This window comes from Naegleria lovaniensis (genome assembly GCF_003324165.1).
Source record: "Naegleria lovaniensis strain ATCC 30569 chromosome Unknown tig020, whole genome shotgun sequence".
NCBI classification, from domain to species: domain Eukaryota; phylum Heterolobosea; class Eutetramitea; order Acrasida; family Naegleriidae; genus Naegleria; species Naegleria lovaniensis.
The window spans coordinates 293,851-317,146 of record NW_025407842.1 but is presented as its reverse complement, the minus strand read 5'-3'; the positions used below and the strand labels follow the sequence as shown (position 1 = coordinate 317,146).

Sequence of the window (23,296 nt, the reverse complement as noted above, 5' to 3'; positions counted from 1 at the left end):
GGGAATTTCATTATTAAATAATTTCTCTTTAGAGATGAACGGATTTATGTCTATTATTGTGAAATTGTAAACTGTTCTTGTTCGACTCAGTTTCGCAAAAGAAAAGAATCGGTTCTGATCTCCCTTTAAAAAAAAAATTAAAAATTACTCTCATTCCGAAGCGAGGCTGTTCTTGTTCCTTTGAGTATTGGTGCATCGTCGGAAAATGAAGAAAGAAGTGCAAGTCATTAAACCTCCACTTGATAAAAGGGAATATAAAGTTATCAAACTAGAGAATGAATTGGAAGCCTTGTTGGTGAGCGATCCTGAAACGGCTCAAGCAGCTGCAGCCATGGATGTCAAAGGTATGTGTACTCACAACAAGAAAAACCAATGATAATTTTAAAAACTTTTCGGAAATGTCAGTGGGTCACTTTTCAGATCCTGTGATTTTCCAGGAGTAAGTTTATTACAAAGATGATTTATCTTGTAACACACGATCATAATTTCTCATTAGTTGGCACACTTTTGTGAGCGTAAGTAGAACACGCAATCGCAAATTTCCAATATTCAATTTGATTCTACATGATGACAGATATGTGTTTTTTGGGATCTTCTAAGTATCCAAAAGAAGGGAGTATCAGGATTTTGTCAAGAATAACGGTGGTTTTACCAATGCATTTACTTCAACAGAAAACACGAACTTTCATTTATCAATTGCCAATAATCATCTCGAAAAAGTCCTAGATATGTTTGCACAATTCTTTATTTCTCCATTATTTACTGAGAGCGCAACAGAAAGAGAAATATTAGCCGTCGATAGCGAATTTAAAAAGAATTTAAATGATGACGTATGGAGAGACTATCAAATCATGAAATCGACTGCAAATCCAGACCATCCATTCTCGAAATTTGGAAGTGGTTGTTTAGAGTCCTTAGATACAATTCCTAAACAAAACAATATGGATGTACGAAAAGCATTGATTGATTTTCATTCAAAATATTATTCGAGTAATCAAATGAAGCTTTGTGTAATTGGACAATATCCTCTTTCACAACTTGAAGAGTGGGTCAGAAGCAAATTTGGAGAGATTCCAAATACGAAGGCTACTACTGCATGCTTTTTTCCAAAGAATGTTAAGCCCTATAGCAAGAATGAAATTTCAAAGTTTGTTAGGTTAAAGACCATTTCTGATTTGAGACAGTTGTCACTCGTATTTCCTATTCAACTAACTCTTCCAACCATCGATGGACGACACATTGCCTATCAATTCAAGCCCGAAAAATACGTGTCTCATTTGGTAAGTAGAAATTCTTTTTTGACAGCCAAGTTTACATGGATGACAACTTCCAAAGATCGGACACGAGTGTAAAGGCTCTCTATTTTCCCTGTTAAAAAAGAAAGGATGGGTTTCATCATTATCAGCTGGTCCTTATGCAAGATTTGGTGGTAATAATTGTGTTGATTTGCCAAAAGAAGATAGCTTCGTTTTGTATACTGTCAATATTGAGCTTACTGTTGAAGGAGAGGATCATATTTATGAAATTATTGAGTATTTATTTGAATATATTGATTTGATCAAGTCGAAACAAGGCGTACAGAAATGGGTGTATGACGAGGTTTCACATTTGGCAAAGCTGGCGTTTGTCAATCTAGAGTATCCTAGAGCTCTTCAGTTTGCAAGTGACATGGCCCAAAATTTGCAAAAGTATTTACCCAATGAAGTCATTTCCGGCGTTCATATTTTTGATTACAACGAAGAGTTAATTATTGAGTGTTTAAACCAACTTAATCCATACAACTTCAACGTGTATTACCGAAAGCCAAGTTTTGAAAATATTAATTTCGAAGAAGAAAAATGGTACAAAGCTCAATACTCTCTACAAGATCTCCCACAAGAATGGCTCGACAAGCTTGCAAGAGTGACTCATTCAACTAGTGAGCTCACATTCCCAGCACCAAATCCATTTATTCCAGAAAACTTTGATATTAAGGGAATCATTAACAGTACTTCCAATGATGATGGTCCTTCTACTGTGTATCATACTTCCAAGATGAAGGCATGGTTCAAGCAAGATAATTACTTTGGAACACCAAGAGGAAATATTTTCTATAATATCATTCTTCCTCAAACCAAGTCAGATCCTCGTACGGTTATTTGTTCAGAAATGTTTTGTGAAATGGTCACAGACTATTTGAACGAAGATTTGTATTTTGCAGAAGTTGCTGGTTTAACTTATAGTTTATCAACCTATTCAAGCGGTATCAACGTACTATTATTGGGGTACAATGACAAAATGAAGGATCTCAATAACAAGATATTTCGAGACATGGTATCTGTCGTCGATCAAAAGCTTCTAAAATTAGATAGATTTGAAGTGATTAAGGAAAGATTGTCAAGAACGTATACCAACTTTAAATTTGCACAACCCTACGAACATGCAGTTATTGAGGCTCACAGACTTCTTTTTCAAAAAAAGTTTTGTTCATTGGATTATATTGACGTTATTGATACCATTGATTTTGAAGAATTTTATAATTTCATTACGGTTTGGTTCAAGACTCTTCGGGTAGAATTATTAATACATGGAAACTTTACCTCACAAGAAGCATTAGAGCTGTGTTCTGACACTGAGAAGATTTTATTCGATCGAAGTGTGAAAGTGATGGTTCCTTTACCAAGCCAAGAACAGAGAGAACATATTGTTCAACTTCCAACTGGAACGGATGTCATCTTCCCAATCTCGAATCATAATTTTAATAACCCTAATCATGCCCTAGAAATTGTGTACCAATTAGGATTTCGATCTGTGGAGTTAGATGCGATGGCTGAACTTTTCAATCAAATTATTAGCAACCAATACTATCTTGTCTTGCGAACAGAAAAACAGTTAGGATACATTGTGCATTCAAGAGTGAGATTTGATCATAACATTTGTTCTTTTAGTTGTATCGTTCAATCTCCATCTTACGATCCAAAAGAAGTTTTAAAAGAACATGACCAATTCTTTGTGGATATTAACGGACTGTTATCATCTTTGACTGAGAAAGACATTGAGGCACATCTTGACGCATTAATTTCCAAGATCACTGAAAAAGAAAAGCAAATGAAAATGGAATCTGCTAGACACATGGCTGAAATTACGAATCAGCAATACATGTTTAACAGAAAGGCTAAAAAAGTAGAGGCCATCAAAAAATTTACACTCAAGGATGTGCTTGACTTTTATCAGAACTTTATGATGCCTAGTGGTGAAAAATTCCGACGTGCAGTGGTGATGATGTTTGCTTCACCTTCCACCATTGATCATGCCAGAATTGCTAAATTCGACGATAATAGAAAAGTTATTGTGGTTCCTGAAGCGGATAGATTCGAATTCAAGCATACACTTGCTCTATTTCCTAATTTTGTGAAATTCTAGAAACTAATTTAACATAAATTCATCCTCTCTATTCAAAACTACTACTTCTTTTATGCCTTTCCAAAGAGAGCCAGTAAAATGCATCCAGGAATTAAAAATATTAAGGCGCTCACAAAAAATTGAGCAATTGCTTTCCATCCAAGCAACTCTTTGAAAAATAACAATCCACACAATCCTGCAACAACCAAACTAGTTTGTGTTAATGGAATACCTATGGTCATGCCGAGAGGAGACAGTGCAACATAGAATGCAAAAATGTTCGCTAACTGCCAAAGGCAGGCAGTCACAGCAGGGAAAATTGCAACCTTAAAGTGAAATGGAACAATAACTCTGTATCGAGCAAAATAATATATCAAAAAAACTAGCACTAAAACTGAAGTAATAGCCTATTCATGAATAAATACTGCTTATCCATTTTAACAATTTGAATTACAATACTCACCATTGCTCCAACACCAAAACCAATCACATAAGCAACGCCTTGATGTGTCTCTAGTCGAGTTGGAACAAACATGGTACCTCCTAAAACTCCAACTCCAACAGCACACACCACTCCAATGATATAATCTTTAGATTGAGAAAGTAAATTCACAAATTTCGATGTTTTTTTAGGACTAGATTCTAAGTCATCGACTTCATTTTTCAACTTTGAAACCTCAGCTTTTTGATGAGTTTCATGAAATGCTATGGCGTCCTCTCCATTGTGACGATCCTCACTTGCATACGTTGGTGGACTGACAGAATTGTGCATTTCATCAGTGGAGTGACGCGACTCTTCTTCCAATTTCAATGTTAAATCTCTCGTTTCATGCTGTTCCATAATTGTTGTTGATTCAATATCATCGCGATGCTGAGGCGATGATTGCTCTGTATTTATATTCTGTGGATCCTTTGACTTGTCATCAATGACCGTAGTGCCACTCCGAGTATTCCATTTAGAGCAAGTAGCCACTCCAACAATGCCCACTACCATTAACAACAAACCCAAAGCCGTCAAATAAAAATTACCAATTCGAGATTGAAATAAGGTAACACTCCAAACAAAGCTTGTCAAAATAGTAGTACCGCTCCAAATTCCTTGAGCGACTCCAAGACCTAATTTCGAAATGGCCACCAAAGATAATAAGGAGCAAGGTACCCAACAAGCAGATCCAAGCATTCCCCAAAAGGAGAAATACCAATCATTCCATGCCAGGACAATGAAAGAGGTTATGCACACGACGGAGGAGAAGTAAAATTGAAATATGAAGGGATGAATGTTGGCTTGTTGAACCCATTTCACTTTTAAAGGAAGGCCAAAGGTTCCCCAAGCAAGAATACTGTGTTCCGATGGTTTGTTTTTTGAATTATATCCGACAATAATAATAATTATATATAACCATTAAAATGATTTGAATTTCCGAATTGAATTTTTGATAACAATATTAACTAATCGGCATCAATTCGTTAAATGGAACACATACCAGATGACAACTCCAATCCAGCCGAACCATTCTGGCACATTCATTGCATTCGGATTTGTTCCATTTGTTGTGTCGTTATTTGATGAAATAGTGCTCAAAGATTGTATTCCGACGTTTAAATTGTATTCACTTGTTATTGGGATTTGGAATCGGTTCATTGTTTTCTACTTTTTTTGTTGCAAGACTAACTGGATTAGGAACGAAAAAAAGCATGTTGTTTTGTTGTAAAATACATTGAAAAGTATATTTCAATTGACTCTAGAATGTTGTTGAAAATAAAAGAATGTACAATGTAAAATTACTTTTTTCTCTTTCTCAAGATGTGTCTTGTAATTTGAGATGAAGAGATTGGCTTGTTGACATTTCTAGTTGGTTTGAGAAGAGTTTCCAACCTGTAATTTTGAATTGTGAAATGCTTGTTTTGCGACAAATCTTCTAGAAGGGTGTGGAACGCTTCCTTATTTCCTCGGCACACATCGTTGAGCAGCATGGGTTCAATATTTTCCCTTAAAAATTGCTTTCTCACATCGATAGGCTTGTTATAAACTTGGTCAAACGAAAGAGTTGCAGCAGCTGCAGGAGGTTGCTCTTGTTTTTTCTGTTTTTTAGGTGCTTTTTGTTTTGAGTTGGGGGATGTAATTTTTCTCTTTGTTTCTGTAAAGTCTTGAGGTGTAAATTGAGTAATAATTGTTGTTGGTGGAGTATTGCTGAGTTGATTCATGGTCAACTGGTGATTCATAGTGTTGTTCAAACTCATTGTACCATACGAGTGGTTAGAATTATTATTTAGAGTGTTCATTAGGGTATTCATGACATTGCTACCACCTGAATAATTACTAAACATCAAATTTGATCCATACATTGAGGCTGAGCCATCATTGGCCAATGTTGTTGGTGTAGAAGTTGATGGAGTGTTATTACCATCAACAGCTCCACTACTGCTACTAGTGTTTCCAACTACAGGTTGGATTTTGGTTTCCCAACATTGATCGCAACAAATGTTCTTGGCTTGTCTTTGCTTTTTCAAGTAATCTAAATGTTTGTCGGAGACCATGTAGCTCAAATGTGATGGAATTCTCTTGATTTGATCAACTGCAACAAGAAAACCATTGGGATGTCCCTTTTCATTCTCGCAAAGACAACACAATTTACGGACAAGTCCTTCTCCAGCCTTCTTTTTCTTTTCGCTTGGTGTGGATGGTGTTGTTGGTGTTGGTGGTTGTTGGCTATTGCTACCCATCATCAAGGAATTCAGTGGATGGCTATTATGAATGGAATTGGTGTACATCATGTTATCGTTAGACATGGGTATTATACTATTACTAGTGGTTGATGTTGGATTGGGTTGAACACCAGCATGATTTGAACTGATTGTTTGATGAGATGAAGGAGAGGAATGTAATTGTGGAATAGGCATCATTTCATTATCATAGGATGGAGCATTGGTATTGAAAACAAAATGATCCGAAGATGAAGATGCCACCTGAAAGAGTGGATCATCAGGGTCAAACGGTGGAAGGATAATGTTGTTGGCATTGTTATTGTTGGTGGAGTTGTAGTTTGAAATTTGGGAAAATGCATGATGATGAGAGTTTAAATTCATAGGATGTGTTGTTGGTGATGTAGTTGGCATCATGATGTGATGGTGAATATTGGTGGGAGGGTTGAGAGGGGTGTGATGAAGGTAGGACATTTTTTTGTGAATATCATCAACAAACTGCTTCAAAAACAATACAATTACTCGATATGGAAGTGATATTTGGATAATGGAACGTTTGATTATCTTGACTCACAATGTGAAATTGTTGGATGTTGTTATTAACAATTAAAAGAGGATTTTTATCTTCGTGGTTTCTGACAATATTGTGAAATGTTCACAAACCAACAAACATATTTTGACAGGAGATCATTGTAATAGAACAAACAAGAGTTAATTCGAGTAGTACGTTTCGTAGTCATACCTCACCGACGACGGTGTCGCTTTGGACGTTTTAGGGATGTGTACAGGAATTCCTTGATTCGTCTGAATGAGAAGATATGAGTCAATGAACCTTTCAGTTCCGATTCTTTCATCTCTGTCCCTATCATAAATTGCAACACATTGTAGACCCTTGGGATGAAAGATTTTGTCATTTGCAGCGACGATGACTTGTCCAATTTTCCATTTTGTGGATTCCGTTAAGATATCAAGACGAGACCTTTTGAGATGGGACTTGTAGCAGTACCAGCTCAAGAAACAACAAAGCCAAATCCCTCCCGAAATAATAGCAAGAAGAATATTAATGGTAAGGATTGTTCCGAATCTTTCAATACCGTTTGCCTGCTCTCTCTTGAGATTTTTGATCAGGCGATTAATGTCGTCCATAAAGTTCTCAAACGTTGCTCTATCAATCTCGAATTGTTCTAATACTTTGGGATAAATATCATTGAACGTTTCCGAATAAGGATTGAAATTACATTGCCATAGAGAAGAAGAATCAAAATGACCTGTGTTCATCGTTGCACAAACAATACTTATTGAGGCTTTCCTTATAATTTTTTTGTTTGTAATTAAACATCCATACGCTTCTTCTGTTGAAAGGGATTTCGGCAGTTGCTAACATTAAATTAAACTGTCCATGGCCTCGATGAGACTATGAATATTTTGTCCTGTGAGGGCGCTCACTTCCAGAAGTTCAACATGTTTACAATGTTCCTTAACATTATTCCATTTAATGAAGTGCTGGAAAATTTCTGAACTGAACACGCTTGGTGCATCTCTAACAGAAGAATGCTTGAATTAAAATTACTTTAAAATTAGTTCACTTACCTCTTGTTTAACACAACGATAAATGGCTTCTGTTCTCCATGATTTGCCAACAGGTTTAAAAGTTCAATGCACGAGGAAGAGAGCTGCATGGTGCAGGAGCTATCGATCACAAACTAATGAATTGTTGCCAAGAAATTGATTAATAATTAAAGATTAAATAATTATTTTCGTAGCCACCTACATACCACAATAACTTTACACTCGTCTAAATATCTATGCCAGGTGAGAATAATGCCTCCACCAACTTCTCGTAATTTAATCTTTTTTGATTTTTTCTTTCCTCCAATTATTAGTTCATCTAAATTGACTCCGTTTGTTGGTAACCCATCATAAAAAGTTAAATAATCATTATTTTGCAAATAATCTGTAGATTAATATTCTTGATTATTAATCATTCAAGGCCTTTCTAAACCTACTTTTCATTTGTTTAATAAGGAAACTCTTTCCGCTCCCTTGTAAACCCAACATCAGTACATCAATGGACGATGAGGCACTGTTGCTCGAATTTCCAAGAATACCTCCACCAACTGAATTTTGTTTTTTCATATTTTCTTGTTTTCGGAATCAATGATCGTTTTCAATTGGTATGAAATGATTTGGCAACAACATCGCCCGTCCTCTTATTTTTTCTAAATCTATTCGCTGAAAGTGAGATTACATACAAAATGTATTACATTCATCACAAGGAAGGAATGTTATATTGCAAAATGCATGTTTTTCAAGGGCTCTCGTTGGCTCAATATCACGAGCTCTGTCAAAATGGATAACAATCCGCAGTTCTTTTGAGCGAAGATGTCATCCAGTTATGCGTGTCGTTGTATCATCAAACAACAACAACAAAAAAATGAATTCTCATCAACTGCTGCGATGGGGCGGGTTGGTGATTTGTGTCTTGTTGTTGGCTGGAGTAGCGATGAATTTACATCATTTATTATCAAAGTGGAAATCCAAATCTGTTGCTGAATTAACATCGGACACAATAACAATTTCAAAGATTGAGTTGGATGAGCTGAAAAAGTATGCTCATTCATGTAAAGTACTAAAACATTTATCTATTGTATTGATTGATACAGGAGGCAATGTTCATAAACAGATTAGAACATTGGTAGGAACCATACATCGTTATCACGAAGCAGAATTGTTGATTTACGTGTACGGAGTTGATCTAGATGAGCCTACTCGGAATGAAATATATCTTTGGAAAAATGTTGAATATTGGGATGTAAGAGAGCTATATCAAGCCACAACAAACATTGACCGACCTGAGAAAATCAATGCCGAATATTACAAACCTGTAATTTTCAAACACAGTGTTGAACGATTAGGAAAGTTTGTTTACATTCAAACAGGACACTATTTAACGAGAAAACTCGAATTGACAAAATAGAGGCCTACTTGGAAAGATATGGAAGCTTTTTCGCATCTCCAAGGTGTAATTCACCTCTGCCAAAAGATAAGAGTCTTGCAGCTACCAAATCTTTTGACGTTGTTCTCCATGGTGCTACCTACAACTCGTATGCATACAAAAACCTTTATATTCCACTGTATGAATGCTCTAGGGCAAAATGTGCACCTGCACACTTAAAAGATTTAGATCCAGAAAAGTTTGACAGTCTATCCGATGATTTAAAACAAGCAATGCACTGTCAAGATTTAGCAACCATTACACATGCAATTTCTGCAGATGCTCCATCGGATAGTGCTTGCTATATCATTAATAGAGAGGATATGCTTCTTTCTCCTTCGCAATTACCAGGATTTCCAATTAAATCTTGGGTTGCATTTACTCCGGAGAAGGATGACACTGGTCTTATCAAGCAAAATGACGACAAAAGAATTCACATTGCATTAGGTGTGCCAACAACCTCTAAAGGGCACAAGAATGTCAATGAAAATCCTCTCTTTAAAGTATTTCTTCCTAGTTTGAAAGAAACAATAGCACGAAAAGGATCACCTGATGGTGACAAGTACGTTTACAAACTTTATGTTGCCATCGACCGTGGAGATCCTGTTTATGACAACGCTGAAAATCAAAAACTCTTCAAGAATTTAGTCATGAGCCAAATGGAAGGATACAATTTCCATTTCCAAATTATCAAAGTTATTAACTCTCATGGCTGGGTTCCAATGTTGTGGAATACTGTTTTCCAACATTCTATTGACGACGGCGCCGATTACTTCTACCAGCTTAATGATGATGTGAAATTCATTACTCCAGGATGGACGGGAATATTAATTGAACGATTGGAAAACAATCCATTCAGAAAGAATTTTGGTGTTACAGGTCCTACAGATGAAGGAAACAGAAGTATCTTTACCCAAGCATTTGTTCATAGAACACATCATCACATTTTTGGATACTTTTATCCATATGTTTTCAAAAATTGGTATAGTGATGACTGGATTTCTCTTGTTTACAGAGACTCCAACTCGTACTTTAAGGATCCACATAAACCTATGGTAAGAAACCAACAAACATTTGGTACTCGTTACGACATTTGTGACGCGAACGGTCGCGAGAATCTTCACAAGATTTTGCAGGTATCAAAGGTTAAGATCAAAGAGTATCTGGAATCCACAGCAGCCCCTTAATAAAATTTTTCAAACACTTATTTATTTTCATACTGTTGTTGTATCCTATATATATCCTATCTCAACGAAGAGACAACATTATTTTCCTTTCCTTCCACAACCGGGGGTACTTTTTTCGTAATCTTGACACCAGTAGGCTGAGGAACAACATTGTTCATTTGGCTGGGTTGGAGAGGCTTTCTTTTGACAATAGGAATCACTCTGTAGGAAACCTCATCCTTTCTTTCTTCTTCCTTTTCCACAGATATGGTTGGAACGTCTGATCTTTTTTGTTCATTTGCGTCATCCAAACTTGTTCTTTTTGGAGATTGAGAAGATGGTTTCACAACCGGCTTACGCAGCAAATCATTTTCCTCTTGAAGTTTTTGGACCAGCTGTTCTAGCTCTCTAACTCTCTGAGAATCAGTAACTGGTGAGTCCAATTTTGCATCTTTTTGTGACACTTTGGAAATAGTCTTATTATTTTGTTGCAGTAACAGCTCGTGTTCACCAGCAGCACCAGCCAAGTCTACAGATAATCGAATTCTCTTGTTCTCGGTTAAAAGGTTTGCTGCTCTAAAGATTTTACCCTTAACAACAGCTCTTGGTTGTGGTCGACGAGTTTGGCTGCTTTAAGCTCAAGCGATGACTGTTCTTTCACAAAATGATACTCCTTATTCTTCATTTTGAATAGTTGCTTCTTCAACTTCTTGTATTTCTCTTCTCGTACCTTCTGGTTTTCTACTAGCTCACTAATTTTTGTTTCGTATCTTTGCTTTTCAAATGATCTCTCTTGTGAGATAACTCTGAGAGTTGCTAATTCTTGATTTAAGTTCTTGATTTCCTCACAAAGCATTTCCTTTTGAGCTTGTATTCTTTCCAACTTTGATTTTAGGTCTTTCATTTCCTCTTTGCTACCATCAGGATCTAATGAAAGTTCTATTTGATACATTTCTAGCTTTCTTCGTAGTTCATCAAGCTCTTTCTTTGTAATGATTGACTGTGCGTCAACAGTGTTTTGTTGCACAGCAACTGCCTTCTCAAAAAGCGAAGAAAAATGATCTTTGATACCTCGCATCTCTCGCAGCGCTTCTGATAGTTCAGAGGTTAAATTAAGGGAGGGTATGTGTTGATCTTGAGGAAGAACGTCTCTTGGTTTTGATATTTCATTTACCTTTGACACTGCCTCTGTGTAACGTTCATGCATTTCTCGCATTGTGTTCTTTAGGTCGATTTCTCGTTCGATTTGACTTTCAATCTGTTTTTCCTTCTTCAATAGCATGAGCTCCAGTCGCTTAACTTCATTTTTATATTCCTCAACCACATTATTTTCCATGGTTTTGCCTTCTAATGATATCATCATGCTCATCTGTTTAATTTCACTTTGATATTGCAGTCTCAACTTTTCAACGCTTTCTAGCAGCTCTGATTTTAAGGCAAACATATCTCTTCGTGTATTCTCAATTTCTTGCTGCTTCTGCTCAAGTTTTTGCTGAACTTCCTTGTTGCAGTTTTTAAGATTTTTCACTTTTCGTCCCAGCGTTTCGATTTCTTGGCAACCTGCATTTAATTCGGTCAATAGATTTTCCTGAAATAGTATAAATATATATATAACATCCATTGATTCAAAGAAAGTAACTTACATTGTCTTTCGTAACTTTTTCAATTATTTGATCCTTTGTTTGGATTGTACAAACAAACTCTTTGATCTTCTTAGCATGGTCTGCGAGCTCCCTTGCTGTTGTTGCAACCTCTTCATTCTTAATCGTCTCAATTTGCTTCTTGTGTGCCTTTATAGATTTACTTTGAAGTGCAGCAAATATCATTAACAAATACAGTAATTTTTGGTTGGTTCCACTGGCATCTTTCTGGATCTGAAAACGTGTTAGAAAGAAAAATATGTTGAAACAAACCTCTTTCTTAATGGTCTCTTCTATGAACTGCTCGTTGCTTTGAACGACCTCATCTACGAGTGGCATTATTTTTGTGCAAACCATGTTCGAAAATCTTCTTTTCGACTCAAGACTGTTTGTTCCATATGTATCTTGAAATATCTTGACCATTTCGTCTACGTCCAGCTTTGAAATGTCATAGCATGATCCAACAAAAAAGTCCTCAATGCTTCCTAGTGAATCTCCGTCTAAATACTGAGTCAAACTTTCGCATGTAGTGATAAAGCTCTGTATCATTTCCGTGTTGTTTTGTATCGAGTCTTTATGAGAAGAAAGTCGTGATGGAGGCTGCATGATTGGCGAAGGTTCCAATGTATACATTAAAGAGTGTTCTTGAGGCTTGGGTTCCGAAAAGTTGTCTGGGTTGCTTACAAATGAAAAGAGAGACTCATCCAACGTGGAAATATCGGCCTTTGTTTTTTGTACAGTTGGATCCAAATTGCTATCATCTTCCAGAAATGATGCCAACTGATCCGTGTTTTGAAGAGGATGAACATCCTCTGTCCCATCATTTGAAGAATATGGACTAATGTCGGTAGAGGCAGCACCGCCATTATTACTTCGAAAATAACTCTCCAATTGGGATCCCTTGCTTCCGCTGTTGTTGCTTCCGTTCATATTACTTGTATGAAGCAGTGATGTTCTTGATGGGGATCCCTGTAACTGTTGTTGTTGTTGCATCATGGATGCAGGACTGCACGAGTCATCTTTTGGACTCAAATGAAACGAGTTGAAGATATCATTCATTTTTTTGTTGGCCTTAATTTAATAACGGATTTGATGGCGCGAGTAGCTTTCGCGCCAAAAATTAAATCTGTAGCCAACAACGCACGGGTGTATCAACATGATGATAATTGTTTAATGATAACGATAATATTGGTTCATAAATAGTCGTGTTGTACATACGTGTTATGAACTTTTTGATCCTTTCTCAAAGGTTGAACATGGTCATGTATTGAGAGTCACTCAAGTAATGGACGCTTGGAAGAGGAAGTTTGGTACTTGAAGTCCATGAGGTTCGAAGAGCAGGCAATCTTTGAGCTGCATTTTGTGAGCCAATAATGTTATCAAAACGAAGAAAGACCGTTCCAGCTGGATCTTGGCCATCCACAAAGATATGAACAATATTTCCAAAACTCTTGCATGCCTTTCTGATAGTATCCTCTACAACTTTAACTTGATCACTGTTAACAATCATTTAACAAATGATGAGGAACGGACATAAAAAATCAACTACTTACGTTGCTGGATCAAACATGTATGAGAAGGAGAGATTTTGTGAAGCAGTTCCCTTTACCTCTGCAGAGCGTAACGTGATAAATCTTTCAGCGAATGTGTTAGTTGCTGTGGGTCTTTCATGATGAGTGGTCTCTTTAGTACCTTCTTCAGCATCCTCTTGTTCTTGTGTTTGTTGTTTCTTTGATTCTGTCTCTGGCTCGTTATAAAATCCAACCCTCAATATATATTTAGGAGAAAAAGTAAAACCGTTCATTTTAAGAACAGCTCTTTTAGCTCCGTCAAACTTTTGAATGTCATGAGTACAGTGCCATTAAATTCTCCGTTTTCATCTTTTTTCATGTCCAGTTTTTCAATAAAACCAAAGGCTCCAAATAATTTAAACAAATCGGATCTAGTAAAAATGGGAGGTACATTACCGACATATACTTTACAATGACCTTGTTGAAAATCTTGATGTTCGCTTGTATCAATGGTTTCCAATTGTTCTCTTTTTCTCTTTTTTTCCTCAGCTTGTTTCACAACAATTGGAAATCCTTTCACGTAACTTCCAGTAAGAGCTAAAGAAGGTGTCACAGAAGTAATATCATTAAAAATGACGTACGCAACTCCTTTTGGTTGATTTTTCATACTCACTTCGCTGTAGTTTGTTAAATTATTTTGATTCAATAAATCTTTAATATCTTGTTCTGTAGCACTGCTTGGTAGCATTGAAATGTAAATTGTTCTTGCTCTCAACTCTTGATCATCTTGAGTATTATAGTTTATCATGTTATAATTTCTGTGATGAGGTTGTGAATAGTACGAAGAAGGTGGAAAATGATGACCGCTAGGCTTGCCATAGCCAGGATAATATTGTTGTTGCTGTGGTGTTTCAGTTCTATTCAGTGAATGATCAGAATGTTCCGATGCGGTATCATCTCTACTTATAACCGATGATGTTGAAGATGATGCGTCCAAGTTGTTGCCATGATGAGAATATCTAGAATGGCCATACTGTTGATGACCATAACCGGAGTGGTATGGACGAGGATGATACTCTTTCTTTCTCTTACTATGCTGGTCAGTTGGTGCTCCTTCATCCCAACCATCATATTTGCGAAACATTCGATCATCATGACCAGAAAATTGTTTGTTGTTGTACGACATTTTTTTGAAATAATCTTTCGATTAATTATTTAAACTACAACCGATTTGTTTTAATCTTATAATAATGAACTGTTATTTATTTACATTAATATGTTATACAATGCACTTCATTCTGTCTCCTTGAAGAAAGTCCTAACCTTGTAGTTCACAGGCTTATGAGTGAATCTGTGAATCGCAATAGAATTAGTCTTGGTTCTCTTTTGGTGCTTCTCTACATCGGAATGAGACCTCTTCAATGGATTCTCTGCATTGATTGTGTCCATTCTTTTGCAATTCATTGAATGTGTAGAGCTCAGAGACAAAATCAGCAATTTGTAGTCTCTGCAGGACCTATTAATAGAGTGATTATTTGAATTCCCAACAATCATGCACGGTTACCCTATTCGTCATCGCTCTGGAGAAGCAATGAAATTGTTGATTGGAACTAATTCACAACTACTTACGAAATTCATATCCATTATGGAGGAAGAAAAAGCAGGAGAGCCAAAACTTTGTTGAGAGAATATTTCGCCAAATTGTTGCCTCTGGAATTAATGGTGCCACAGTGTTAAATCATCTTTTAGAAACATCAAGTACATACTGCTGATTCATCCACTTCACCAGCTTCAATATTTATAAAGTGAGAGGTTTTTTGTTTGAAAGATCGGAAAGTGTTCATGTCCAATTGTGATGATTCCTCTAACGAAAGAGATGCCGTCTTCTTGGCTGATGATGTAGACTTGTTGTTCATTTCATTCCGACGAGCTGACAGTGATGATTCCATCTTCTTATCATATTCGGTAGTTTGTCTACTAGAAGCCTTCGAAGAAGCTTTGTCAAATTTACTTTTCGGAACTTTAAATTCTTTGTTTTCCAATGAAGATTGAGAGGAAGAAATATTGGGAGATGAATTATTCAAAGATTGACTCTCTTTCTTTGAAATGCTCACTGGAGGATCTATTCCGTTTAAAAAGAAGTCTAGAGCAATTTTTTGTACTTGTTCTTCAAGTTTATCGTTTTGCATTTTTTTGTGTTTAGAAATTGCTGGAATAAAAGTACTTAATCAACGACCTTATTCAAAAAGTATCCAATTCCTAAAACTGCAGCAGCTGTCAAGGCATATTCAGCCACAGTCCAACCAACTCCTGGTTCAGAAGATCCTGAATGGTGATGATCGGAAGTTGTACGAGCTTTTCCAAACATGCTTGTCAAGTTTTCTCCCATTTTTATGGCTGTGGCCTCTTCTTCTTCATTCATATCTTCAAAGTCATCATCGTCATCGACAGTTGCTGTCTGACCATTAAGAGGATGATGGTGATGCTCACCTTCTTCGTCATGATGAGCATTGCCACTGAGTTGTTTCAAAATATTAATCAAATCTGCTTCAGATGGTTCACCTTCTTCTTCTTCATCTTCGTCATCGAGATGAATTGCAGCCGTTGCTCCTCCCTGTTTGTTTGCGAGTGATCCTGCTGTTTGTAATTCTTCAATTTCTTCTTCCTCTTCACCTTCCTTTTTCTCAGAGGTGGAGGCAATAATTTTTTCAAAAGTATCACCAAGAACCGATTCTAAAAGAGCATCAATACGGCCTTCATCTGGAATGCTTGCATCTTTCTCTCCTTTTTCTTGTGGTTCCGCAATCTGTGAGGAAGGAATGGTTGTCGTTACTTCTTCAGGAATTGTTGAAGCTTGTGTTTGCTCATTTTCTGTAGTAGTGTTATTAACTTGAGGTTGTTCTTCATTTGCTTGTTGCTCGGTTGATGATGATGATTCAAGAGTATTTTCGGTGCTTGTTGGAGTTGCACTATTTTCTTGATGATGAGAGTGCTCAGTATTATTACTTTCTATCGATGATGATTGTGTTCCGGCTTCTTTCTCATCATCTTTTCCACAACATCTATGTCTGAAGACTCCAAATTGGCTTGATGAGCGTTATTGTCATCATCAGCTACATTGCTTTCAGTTTTGTTAATGTCTTCGATTGGTGCTGTTGTCATATTAACCTCTGCAGAGTCTACATGATGTTGTTGTGGTAAGTCTTCGACAACAATATTGTCGTTGGTTTGTGGTTCTTGCTCAAAAGGTTCGTTTGTTGGTTCCGACATTTTTTGCTCGTATTCAATCATTTTATTCACTGGCCACTTCGCTAGAAAAAATATTTGCTTTCAAAGCTTTGACCAATCAACATACAAGTTGTGTGCTTGTTTGATCTTTGGATTCACTTCATCATCAAGCTCAATTTTAGAAATTAAGTATTGTCAAGTGTGGTTGGTGATCAATGTCCTCGAGTAATCCCAGTACTACTGCCATCGATGGCTCTTCATCCACACCACAACCTCAGAATTTCTCAAACCACGTGGAAAATTTGGACCTTCGTTATTTGTCTCTAGTGAAATCTATTGGAAAAATTGCAAAAGATGCCACCAATCCAAATACCAATCAAGATTCAAATATCGAAGAATTGAAAAAGAATTATGAAATGTTTGAAACCGCATGCGATAATATGTATTTGTTTTTAGCAAATGCCAAACAAGATGCTATTGTTTTGTCATTGAAAAAACAACAGCAACAACATCATCAACAGTAATTGATTAATTTTTGATATTATATTATTTGATTCTGTATATAATGATGATCGATACCGATGATGAAATTCGTCTTCCGTGATCGGAAAGATGAGGTGAAAACATTGAATCATGGCTGCAAGATTGAGAGTTTTTCATCATCCGCCAGCTTTCATTGAGCCAAGAAATAAACGAGATGATAGCAGCATTCAATAACAAGACTTCGTCGCAGACAAATTTAGGAATCAATACGATCAAATCAAGAACAAGAAAGAGATGACCAGTAAATTCGTTGCATTGATAATTTCAAAACTTTTTAAAAAAAAAGACAACTGTAAATTTTGCTGCTCTTCGGAATTGCTTTGATCATCAAGAAGACATTTAGCCTCATTTCGAATTCAATACAAGACAGTCAATATCTGCAATAACACGATATTCTATAGGAAAATGTCGACCCTTAGTACCAAATACGTGCCTCACAAGCTACGACCCGAAAACATTATTGATTCCGCTCCCAGACAAGCAACCTTTCCGGCAAACCAAGAACATTTAAAAACAGCCCTATATGCAAGCTCCGTATGTATTGGAGAACCAGAGAGCACAAAGCCTTGTTATGATACAACGAAAGGGGATGATTTTGATAAAGTTGGAACTATGCTTTTGGAGACTGCAATGGACAGAAAATTGCAAATTGACAAGGAAAGAGAAAATACGGACAAATACTTGCATGACTTGAGAGGAGTGCATTTTGAAGTTGGATACAGCGATCGTTCAGCATATTTAAAATCACATAAACAGGAGAGCTATCAACAGCCTGCAGCTGAGCTCTTTGTACAAAACAAGAAAGATATTGTGGCAAGTGGAGAAGGCTATAACAGAGGAAAGTCCTCCATAATCAAACACATTCCAGATGATTGGAAACAATGCTTAACAACAATTGCTAGGAATGATTACATCTCTCCAGAGGATCAAATGAAACAAAATAAGCAGCTTGGAAAAGAGGAAATCCCTAGAAGCAGACCAACAATGGAAAAATCCACTGTTATAGCTCCTGGATCTTCCTAAAACCAGAATCATCAATGACCATTACTGACCTCAAAACCGAGGTCTCTAAGGAGTCACAACGAATCATCGAGGACATGAGAAAGTGTCACTACACATCCAATCATGACCAACCTATTTCACAAGAAACCGAGTTCAGAAGACATTTTGGAGCGAAAGAACAAAAAGATTTGCGATATACTGTAGAGTTTTCAAGAAATTCAAGCCAGGTAGTCATGGGCTATGACACGGAAGAGGACAAGAAGGAAAAGTACAAGACAACGTACAAGAATTACATTCATGAATCTGCCAGTTCCATCAACCACAATATTGAGAAGGCAAAACAAGAACGAACTAGACGTGATGCAACCACAGAATTCATGAGAAAGAGTTCTGTCGAGCTTGGAACAGAAAAGCATCCTCCTCTTTCGACCACTCAGATCGACTTTCGTCCAGTGAAATTTTAGCTTACAAAATTCCGCGCCAAGCCACTCGTCTCCGCGACTAATCACCATCAAATAAAAAATCCGTGTGTACACGCATGCTGCAACACTAATCATGACCACCCAAAGAAGACGACAAAGTCGACCTCTTCATTCCTCTGGTCACAATCCTCATCCAACTATCATCTAGACCAAAACCAACTATCATCCCTTCCACAACGAAGCCGTTCCCAGAGATCCAGCTCTAAAAAAGCTCGTCAAACTCTCTCGCAACAATTATTCATTCCCGATTTGCAAGAAACATCATCAACAACCTGCCAAACGAAAAAACGAAAAATTCATGAAGAATATTGTGAAGAAGCGGAAGTGTCGAAACGGAAATCACAACCAACCATGATCCAGAAGGTGAATCGTATCGATCCCAACAAACATCGAATAACAGAAACTAAAAAACAACAACAAGTAGAAGAAAAAGATCAAACCATTCTCACTCTCTTCCAATGCATTGAAAAAGAATATGAAGAAAAAATTAAAATGTTAACCGAGAAGTGTTTCATTCTGGAACGACAATTACAACAGTATTGGATGGAAACAAATAAGAATGATTTACCATGTGAACATGCTTCATGTCAAATCCATGTTGTTCGAGAACAGGCATCTCCACAATTTCATGAAGAAGAACATTCAAGAAATGCTTCTCTGAATATTACGCGTATTGCTCATCCTTCTGTCAATGATGAAATTCACAATCAATCTTGTAAAGTCATGATGGATTGTGGAAATAATGATCATTCATTGTGTTCTTCTCCATTTGGATTTAATGAGACATCAATGACTACTCCTTCAAAACCACAACAACGACGATATCATGATGGGATGGATCATGATTATCAAATTATACTTTCTCCTCCACTTGAATTAGAACGTTACTGCAATGCAGAGGATATTGGTGGAAATATTAATTCTTTATTGAATTCAAATACGTCATCGAGTGGTCAATTGTTAACACCACAGAGAAGAGCTGTGGTAAACAAGCCGTTAGAAACACATTTTAGTTATTCTCCTGCATTAAGCGACTCATCGAGTGAAGCAGATTTGGACTTTAATTGGTTATTCGAGCAGGACCATTTGAGTCAAGTGTCAACTGCCAGCACATCAACAATTTCCAAACGATCTACGAGACAATCTGAAAAGAAGGAACACATTTCTCAAGTAATTGAACATTTACAGACCCATTTGCATGCAGAAATTATTTTACCAAATTTAACATTAATGGAAGGAGATGCCATATCATCATCTTCGAGTATTCCAAGTCCTTCTCTGTCTCAAGACCATGATCACTCTTTGAGTAAAACACCAATGAGTGAAATGAAAAGAAGTACAACAAAAAGATTGACAACACCGAATGGGAGCTCAGAATTAACATTTTCAGTGGCAGCTTTGAAAAAGTCTCAACGCTCACAAAATTCAAGAATATACACACGAACAGATTACAAGTATAGAGATTATTCACTTTCTGAAAATATTATCTTCTTTTGTAAATAGTAAGTTTTTTATTTTGTAGGGAAATAGTTGAGCTCACAATGATACGTTACACCTTAATACTTGAATTTGAAAATACTTAGTATCAAATTCAAGCCCGAATATTTATTGTCACATGACAAGTTGGGTCTATCGAACCTGTATTTCGATGTCATTGATTTGGTGGAAAAAGAGAGATCCAAGTTTAAATTTTTAAAATCCAATAAGGATAGCATGATTATTGGAGACTGCGACGAAGGTTTAATCGTTGTCAAATTATTAGAATGTGAAAAGACCTTTCACACTCATGTTCTCTCCAAATTGAACAAGGTGCTAGTGTCAAAACAAGAACACAGAAAGAAAAAGCTTGTCAGAGAGTATTGCTTTGGTGCTCAATCATTGAGTCAAGTGTTTGACTTTGATTTTAACATTTATCTTCTTAGAGATAGCGAACCATCTAGACACGAAGGTCCATTTTCTATTTTCGATGTGTTATTGAACTGCAAATGCACAAATCCATAAAAAACACACATTCTGTACAAGTTTAATTAATTATTTACAACAACAGTTACTAATTAAATATCATGCTTATTTCTTTTTTCTTCTTGCTTTGGTGGTCTTCTTTTTCACAACAACAACCTCTTCTGCGTCGTCCATCTTATTTTTCTTAGAAGGAGATTCATCCAACCTTTCGTCCTCCTTAAGGTCATGTTTTCTCTTTCTTTGATTCGATTCATCGTCAGTGAGATCCACTACCATCTTAGGTTCCTGGTTGAATTGCAAAATCAGGTTAATAAGGTCGTTCTTTTTTGTAGATTGACCTTTAGTTATCATGCCATGTTTTTTACAAAAGGCCAATAATAACGGTACTTTGTACTTGTTAATTTCTTCAAAAGTAGTGCAATTAAGAATTTCAGTCATCTCTTCAGGAAGGTCTTCTGATTTGGATGATGATGAAAAGAAACTATTGACGACTTTGCCAAAAAACGAAGTAGACGAAGATGCTTTTGCTTTTTCTTCTTCAGCTTTTGCTTGTTCAAGTTCTTCCATCTTTTCTTTAATTTGCGCCACATACTCGTCGTTTTTTTTTAACTTCTTTTGCAATTTAGTGATTTTTGAGTTGTAGTCTTCAATTTCACTTTGATGCTTGTCGAGAAGGCCCTTCTTTTCAGAGTCGTGTTGTTGGGTTTGAGTGGCGAGAATTTTCTCATACTTTTGCTGTTGTTGCTCTAACAATACTGTATATTGTTCTCGTTGACGTTCTAGCTCACTTTTGAGTCGTTCAGTGATCAAATTGTCATTCTCATTTTGTTGTTGCACTTGGTTGTATTGTTGTTGCAAATGTTCATATTGTTTTTGAATTCTCTCATTATTCTCTTGCAATTCTTTGAGTGTTGATTGAAGTCGGGTTATTTCCTCTTTTTTCTCAATGTATTTACGTCCAACAATGTCGGCGTTCGTTTGCAAGTCATGGTATTTTTGTTGACTTTCTCTTAATTGAGTTTTCAAGTTGGATATTTCACGGGCCATTTGTTTTCGATATAGATTGTGCTTTTCCTGCATTTCTTGCATTTTGATTTCAGATTCTTGGTTTAGAACTGTCTCCAAACAATTCATAGATTCATTCATGTCATTAATTACTTGTTCTCTAATGATAAGTTCATCTATTTGTCGTTCACATTTCTCGGTTTTCAATGCTGTCAACATTTCATCATTGAGTTTTAACAACTCCTCGTTATGATATGATAAAGATGACTGTGTAGAGGATGTGAAAGAGGTATTGTTGCCCTTTATCCTGTCTTGTGATGGCTTGGAAATGCAAAAAACATTCTTTGCAAAATCCTTGGTGCTGGTGTCTGGACGTTGAGGAGAGAAGGTAAGAATAGAAACGACCTTAGTTTCCTTCACAGTCTTTCCCACTAAGAGCTTTGTTAAACTATTGTCACGAGAAGAGATTGGATGTCCTGATTTTGCCATAGAAGCGATACATCGAGCAAATGCAGAAAGGTCCTTGTTGATCTTGATCGATTCTTGTTTTCCTTCGTCACCCGTTTCAGTTTCATTGAGTCTTTCGTTACCAGCAAGATCAGCAATGGTCATACGGCTTATTTCCCTCTTCTTCATTGATCCATTCTCTTCGTATTTTTCAAAGAGTTTAATGGTGAGGATGGCATGAGATCGTGATGATTCTTGATTCAATTTGTGACCTCTTTTTCTTCGTTTTTGGACACCGTGTCTAACCAAGGCCTTTCCTTCTGCAGCATTACTAATTTCTACTTCTTTTGCTCCAGCAACAAAGAATCCTTGTTCATTGGTACCACCTCTAATTTCAAGTTTTTGACGTTCGTCCAAGGCCTGCGAAAGAGAACTCGATGAAGATTTAAAGCTACTGATAGACATTGTACTTTCTCTTCCACTCTTGTACACGCTGTCAGCAACTGAGAAATCATTCACCAAATCAAAAGCATCATCCATATACAATTCTACAAAACTTGCACTGACTTGGAGAGAATCTTCCTTTCGTTGTTCAATTTGAGAAAATATTTCTTCAAAGGTTCTCGGAATGATTCCACGATTCTCACCATCCAGTGAAATTTCATCTTGCATGCTTGTCGGATGTCTTTTATCATAAAACAGCATGGTTTGATCTTCTGGTTTTCCACCAATCATGGTATAGGTTTTACCTGTTCCTGTAGCTCCGATACTGAATACGAGAACACTCAAGCCTCTAAAGAACGCTTGGAAAGTACCTTGTGTTGTTTTTTCAAATACTTGTTTTTGAGAGGTTTCTGGTCCAAGACAGGTTACCCTCTTCATGACTTCGGAATCAATATCTAAATCGCCGTCATCTCGGAGACGAACAAATACTTGAAGATGAGGAACATCAGGTACTGTTAATGGTGCTTGTCTGTGGAAAGTAGTGTTGTGGTGTAAATGATTCATCAGGATGATCAATATTTCATTGGATTTATAATGAAGAGGAAAGAACTTACTTGAGAGGGGCGAACGTTTGTACCTGGTTCGCAAGCTGATGTTTCGGAGCAGAAAATTGCAGCAGGGAAGTATTCATTTTTTTTAAAGATGAAAATTTAACGGAAAGTTTTGGCGCGTTCACATTTTGTTTTAAAATTTATTGTCAAGGGTTTGTTACTTGGGTCACGTGTCT

At 36.7% G+C, this 23,296-nt stretch overlaps 15 protein-coding genes across 15 annotated transcripts; 7 read left to right on the top strand and 8 right to left on the bottom strand.

Annotated features, from left to right (window-relative positions):
- Positions 1 to 205: 205 nt before the first annotated feature.
- Positions 206 to 640, top strand: C9374_004219 (uncharacterized protein; the record flags this gene model as incomplete). Its single annotated transcript, XM_044693834.1, has 4 exons — positions 206 to 344; positions 406 to 439; positions 497 to 515; positions 575 to 640. 4 exons carry the CDS (start codon positions 206 to 208, stop codon positions 638 to 640), a joined length of 258 nt encoding a protein of 85 aa, XP_044549227.1.
- An 88-nt stretch (positions 641 to 728) lies between these two features.
- C9374_004218 (uncharacterized protein) lies at positions 729 to 3,402 on the top strand (the record flags this gene model as incomplete). Its single annotated transcript, XM_044693833.1, has 2 exons — positions 729 to 1,280; positions 1,336 to 3,402. 2 exons carry the CDS (start codon positions 729 to 731, stop codon positions 3,400 to 3,402), a joined length of 2,619 nt encoding a protein of 872 aa, XP_044549226.1.
- A 50-nt stretch (positions 3,403 to 3,452) lies between these two features.
- C9374_004217 (uncharacterized protein) lies at positions 3,453 to 5,023 on the bottom strand (the record flags this gene model as incomplete). The annotated part of the gene is made up of 3 exons (XM_044693832.1): positions 3,453 to 3,788; positions 3,845 to 4,721; positions 4,866 to 5,023. 3 exons carry the CDS (start codon positions 5,021 to 5,023, stop codon positions 3,453 to 3,455), a joined length of 1,371 nt encoding a protein of 456 aa, XP_044549225.1.
- A 140-nt stretch (positions 5,024 to 5,163) lies between these two features.
- On the bottom strand, positions 5,164 to 6,558 carry C9374_004216 (uncharacterized protein; the record flags this gene model as incomplete). The annotated part of the gene is made up of 1 exon (XM_044693831.1): positions 5,164 to 6,558. The coding sequence occupies one exon, from the start codon at positions 6,556 to 6,558 to the stop codon at positions 5,164 to 5,166; it is 1,395 nt and encodes a 464-aa protein (XP_044549224.1).
- Positions 6,559 to 7,467: 909 nt separating this feature from the next.
- On the bottom strand, positions 7,468 to 8,220 carry C9374_004215 (uncharacterized protein; the record flags this gene model as incomplete). Its single annotated transcript, XM_044693830.1, has 4 exons — positions 7,468 to 7,624; positions 7,675 to 7,787; positions 7,860 to 8,038; positions 8,091 to 8,220. 4 exons carry the CDS (start codon positions 8,218 to 8,220, stop codon positions 7,468 to 7,470), a joined length of 579 nt encoding a protein of 192 aa, XP_044549223.1.
- A 298-nt stretch (positions 8,221 to 8,518) lies between these two features.
- Positions 8,519 to 10,266, top strand: C9374_004214 (uncharacterized protein; the record flags this gene model as incomplete). The annotated part of the gene is made up of 2 exons (XM_044693829.1): positions 8,519 to 9,003; positions 9,078 to 10,266. 2 exons carry the CDS (start codon positions 8,519 to 8,521, stop codon positions 10,264 to 10,266), a joined length of 1,674 nt encoding a protein of 557 aa, XP_044549222.1.
- A 56-nt stretch (positions 10,267 to 10,322) lies between these two features.
- C9374_004213 (uncharacterized protein) lies at positions 10,323 to 12,944 on the bottom strand (the record flags this gene model as incomplete). The annotated part of the gene is made up of 3 exons (XM_044693828.1): positions 10,323 to 10,835; positions 10,976 to 11,833; positions 11,889 to 12,944. The coding sequence occupies 3 exons, from the start codon at positions 12,942 to 12,944 to the stop codon at positions 10,323 to 10,325; spliced, it is 2,427 nt and encodes an 808-aa protein (XP_044549221.1).
- A 184-nt stretch (positions 12,945 to 13,128) lies between these two features.
- On the bottom strand, positions 13,129 to 14,582 carry C9374_004212 (uncharacterized protein; the record flags this gene model as incomplete). The annotated part of the gene is made up of 3 exons (XM_044693827.1): positions 13,129 to 13,381; positions 13,439 to 13,719; positions 13,857 to 14,582. The coding sequence occupies 3 exons, from the start codon at positions 14,580 to 14,582 to the stop codon at positions 13,129 to 13,131; spliced, it is 1,260 nt and encodes a 419-aa protein (XP_044549220.1).
- A 379-nt stretch (positions 14,583 to 14,961) lies between these two features.
- C9374_004211 (uncharacterized protein) lies at positions 14,962 to 15,585 on the bottom strand (the record flags this gene model as incomplete). The annotated part of the gene is made up of 3 exons (XM_044693826.1): positions 14,962 to 14,976; positions 15,026 to 15,106; positions 15,163 to 15,585. 3 exons carry the CDS (start codon positions 15,583 to 15,585, stop codon positions 14,962 to 14,964), a joined length of 519 nt encoding a protein of 172 aa, XP_044549219.1.
- A 35-nt stretch (positions 15,586 to 15,620) lies between these two features.
- Positions 15,621 to 16,666, bottom strand: C9374_004210 (uncharacterized protein; the record flags this gene model as incomplete). The annotated part of the gene is made up of 2 exons (XM_044693825.1): positions 15,621 to 16,365; positions 16,473 to 16,666. 2 exons carry the CDS (start codon positions 16,664 to 16,666, stop codon positions 15,621 to 15,623), a joined length of 939 nt encoding a protein of 312 aa, XP_044549218.1.
- A 173-nt stretch (positions 16,667 to 16,839) lies between these two features.
- Positions 16,840 to 17,148, top strand: C9374_004209 (uncharacterized protein; the record flags this gene model as incomplete). The annotated part of the gene is made up of 1 exon (XM_044693823.1): positions 16,840 to 17,148. One exon carries the CDS (start codon positions 16,840 to 16,842, stop codon positions 17,146 to 17,148), a length of 309 nt encoding a protein of 102 aa, XP_044549217.1.
- Positions 17,149 to 17,572: 424 nt separating this feature from the next.
- C9374_004208 (uncharacterized protein) lies at positions 17,573 to 18,190 on the top strand (the record flags this gene model as incomplete). Its single annotated transcript, XM_044693822.1, has 1 exon — positions 17,573 to 18,190. One exon carries the CDS (start codon positions 17,573 to 17,575, stop codon positions 18,188 to 18,190), a length of 618 nt encoding a protein of 205 aa, XP_044549216.1.
- A 74-nt stretch (positions 18,191 to 18,264) lies between these two features.
- On the top strand, positions 18,265 to 18,633 carry C9374_004207 (uncharacterized protein; the record flags this gene model as incomplete). The annotated part of the gene is made up of 1 exon (XM_044693821.1): positions 18,265 to 18,633. One exon carries the CDS (start codon positions 18,265 to 18,267, stop codon positions 18,631 to 18,633), a length of 369 nt encoding a protein of 122 aa, XP_044549215.1.
- Positions 18,634 to 19,002: 369 nt separating this feature from the next.
- On the top strand, positions 19,003 to 20,652 carry C9374_004206 (uncharacterized protein; the record flags this gene model as incomplete). Its single annotated transcript, XM_044693820.1, has 2 exons — positions 19,003 to 20,153; positions 20,235 to 20,652. 2 exons carry the CDS (start codon positions 19,003 to 19,005, stop codon positions 20,650 to 20,652), a joined length of 1,569 nt encoding a protein of 522 aa, XP_044549214.1.
- Positions 20,653 to 20,718: 66 nt separating this feature from the next.
- C9374_004205 (uncharacterized protein) lies at positions 20,719 to 23,200 on the bottom strand (the record flags this gene model as incomplete). The annotated part of the gene is made up of 2 exons (XM_044693819.1): positions 20,719 to 23,038; positions 23,124 to 23,200. 2 exons carry the CDS (start codon positions 23,198 to 23,200, stop codon positions 20,719 to 20,721), a joined length of 2,397 nt encoding a protein of 798 aa, XP_044549213.1.
- Between the last annotated feature and the right edge of the window lie 96 nt (positions 23,201 to 23,296).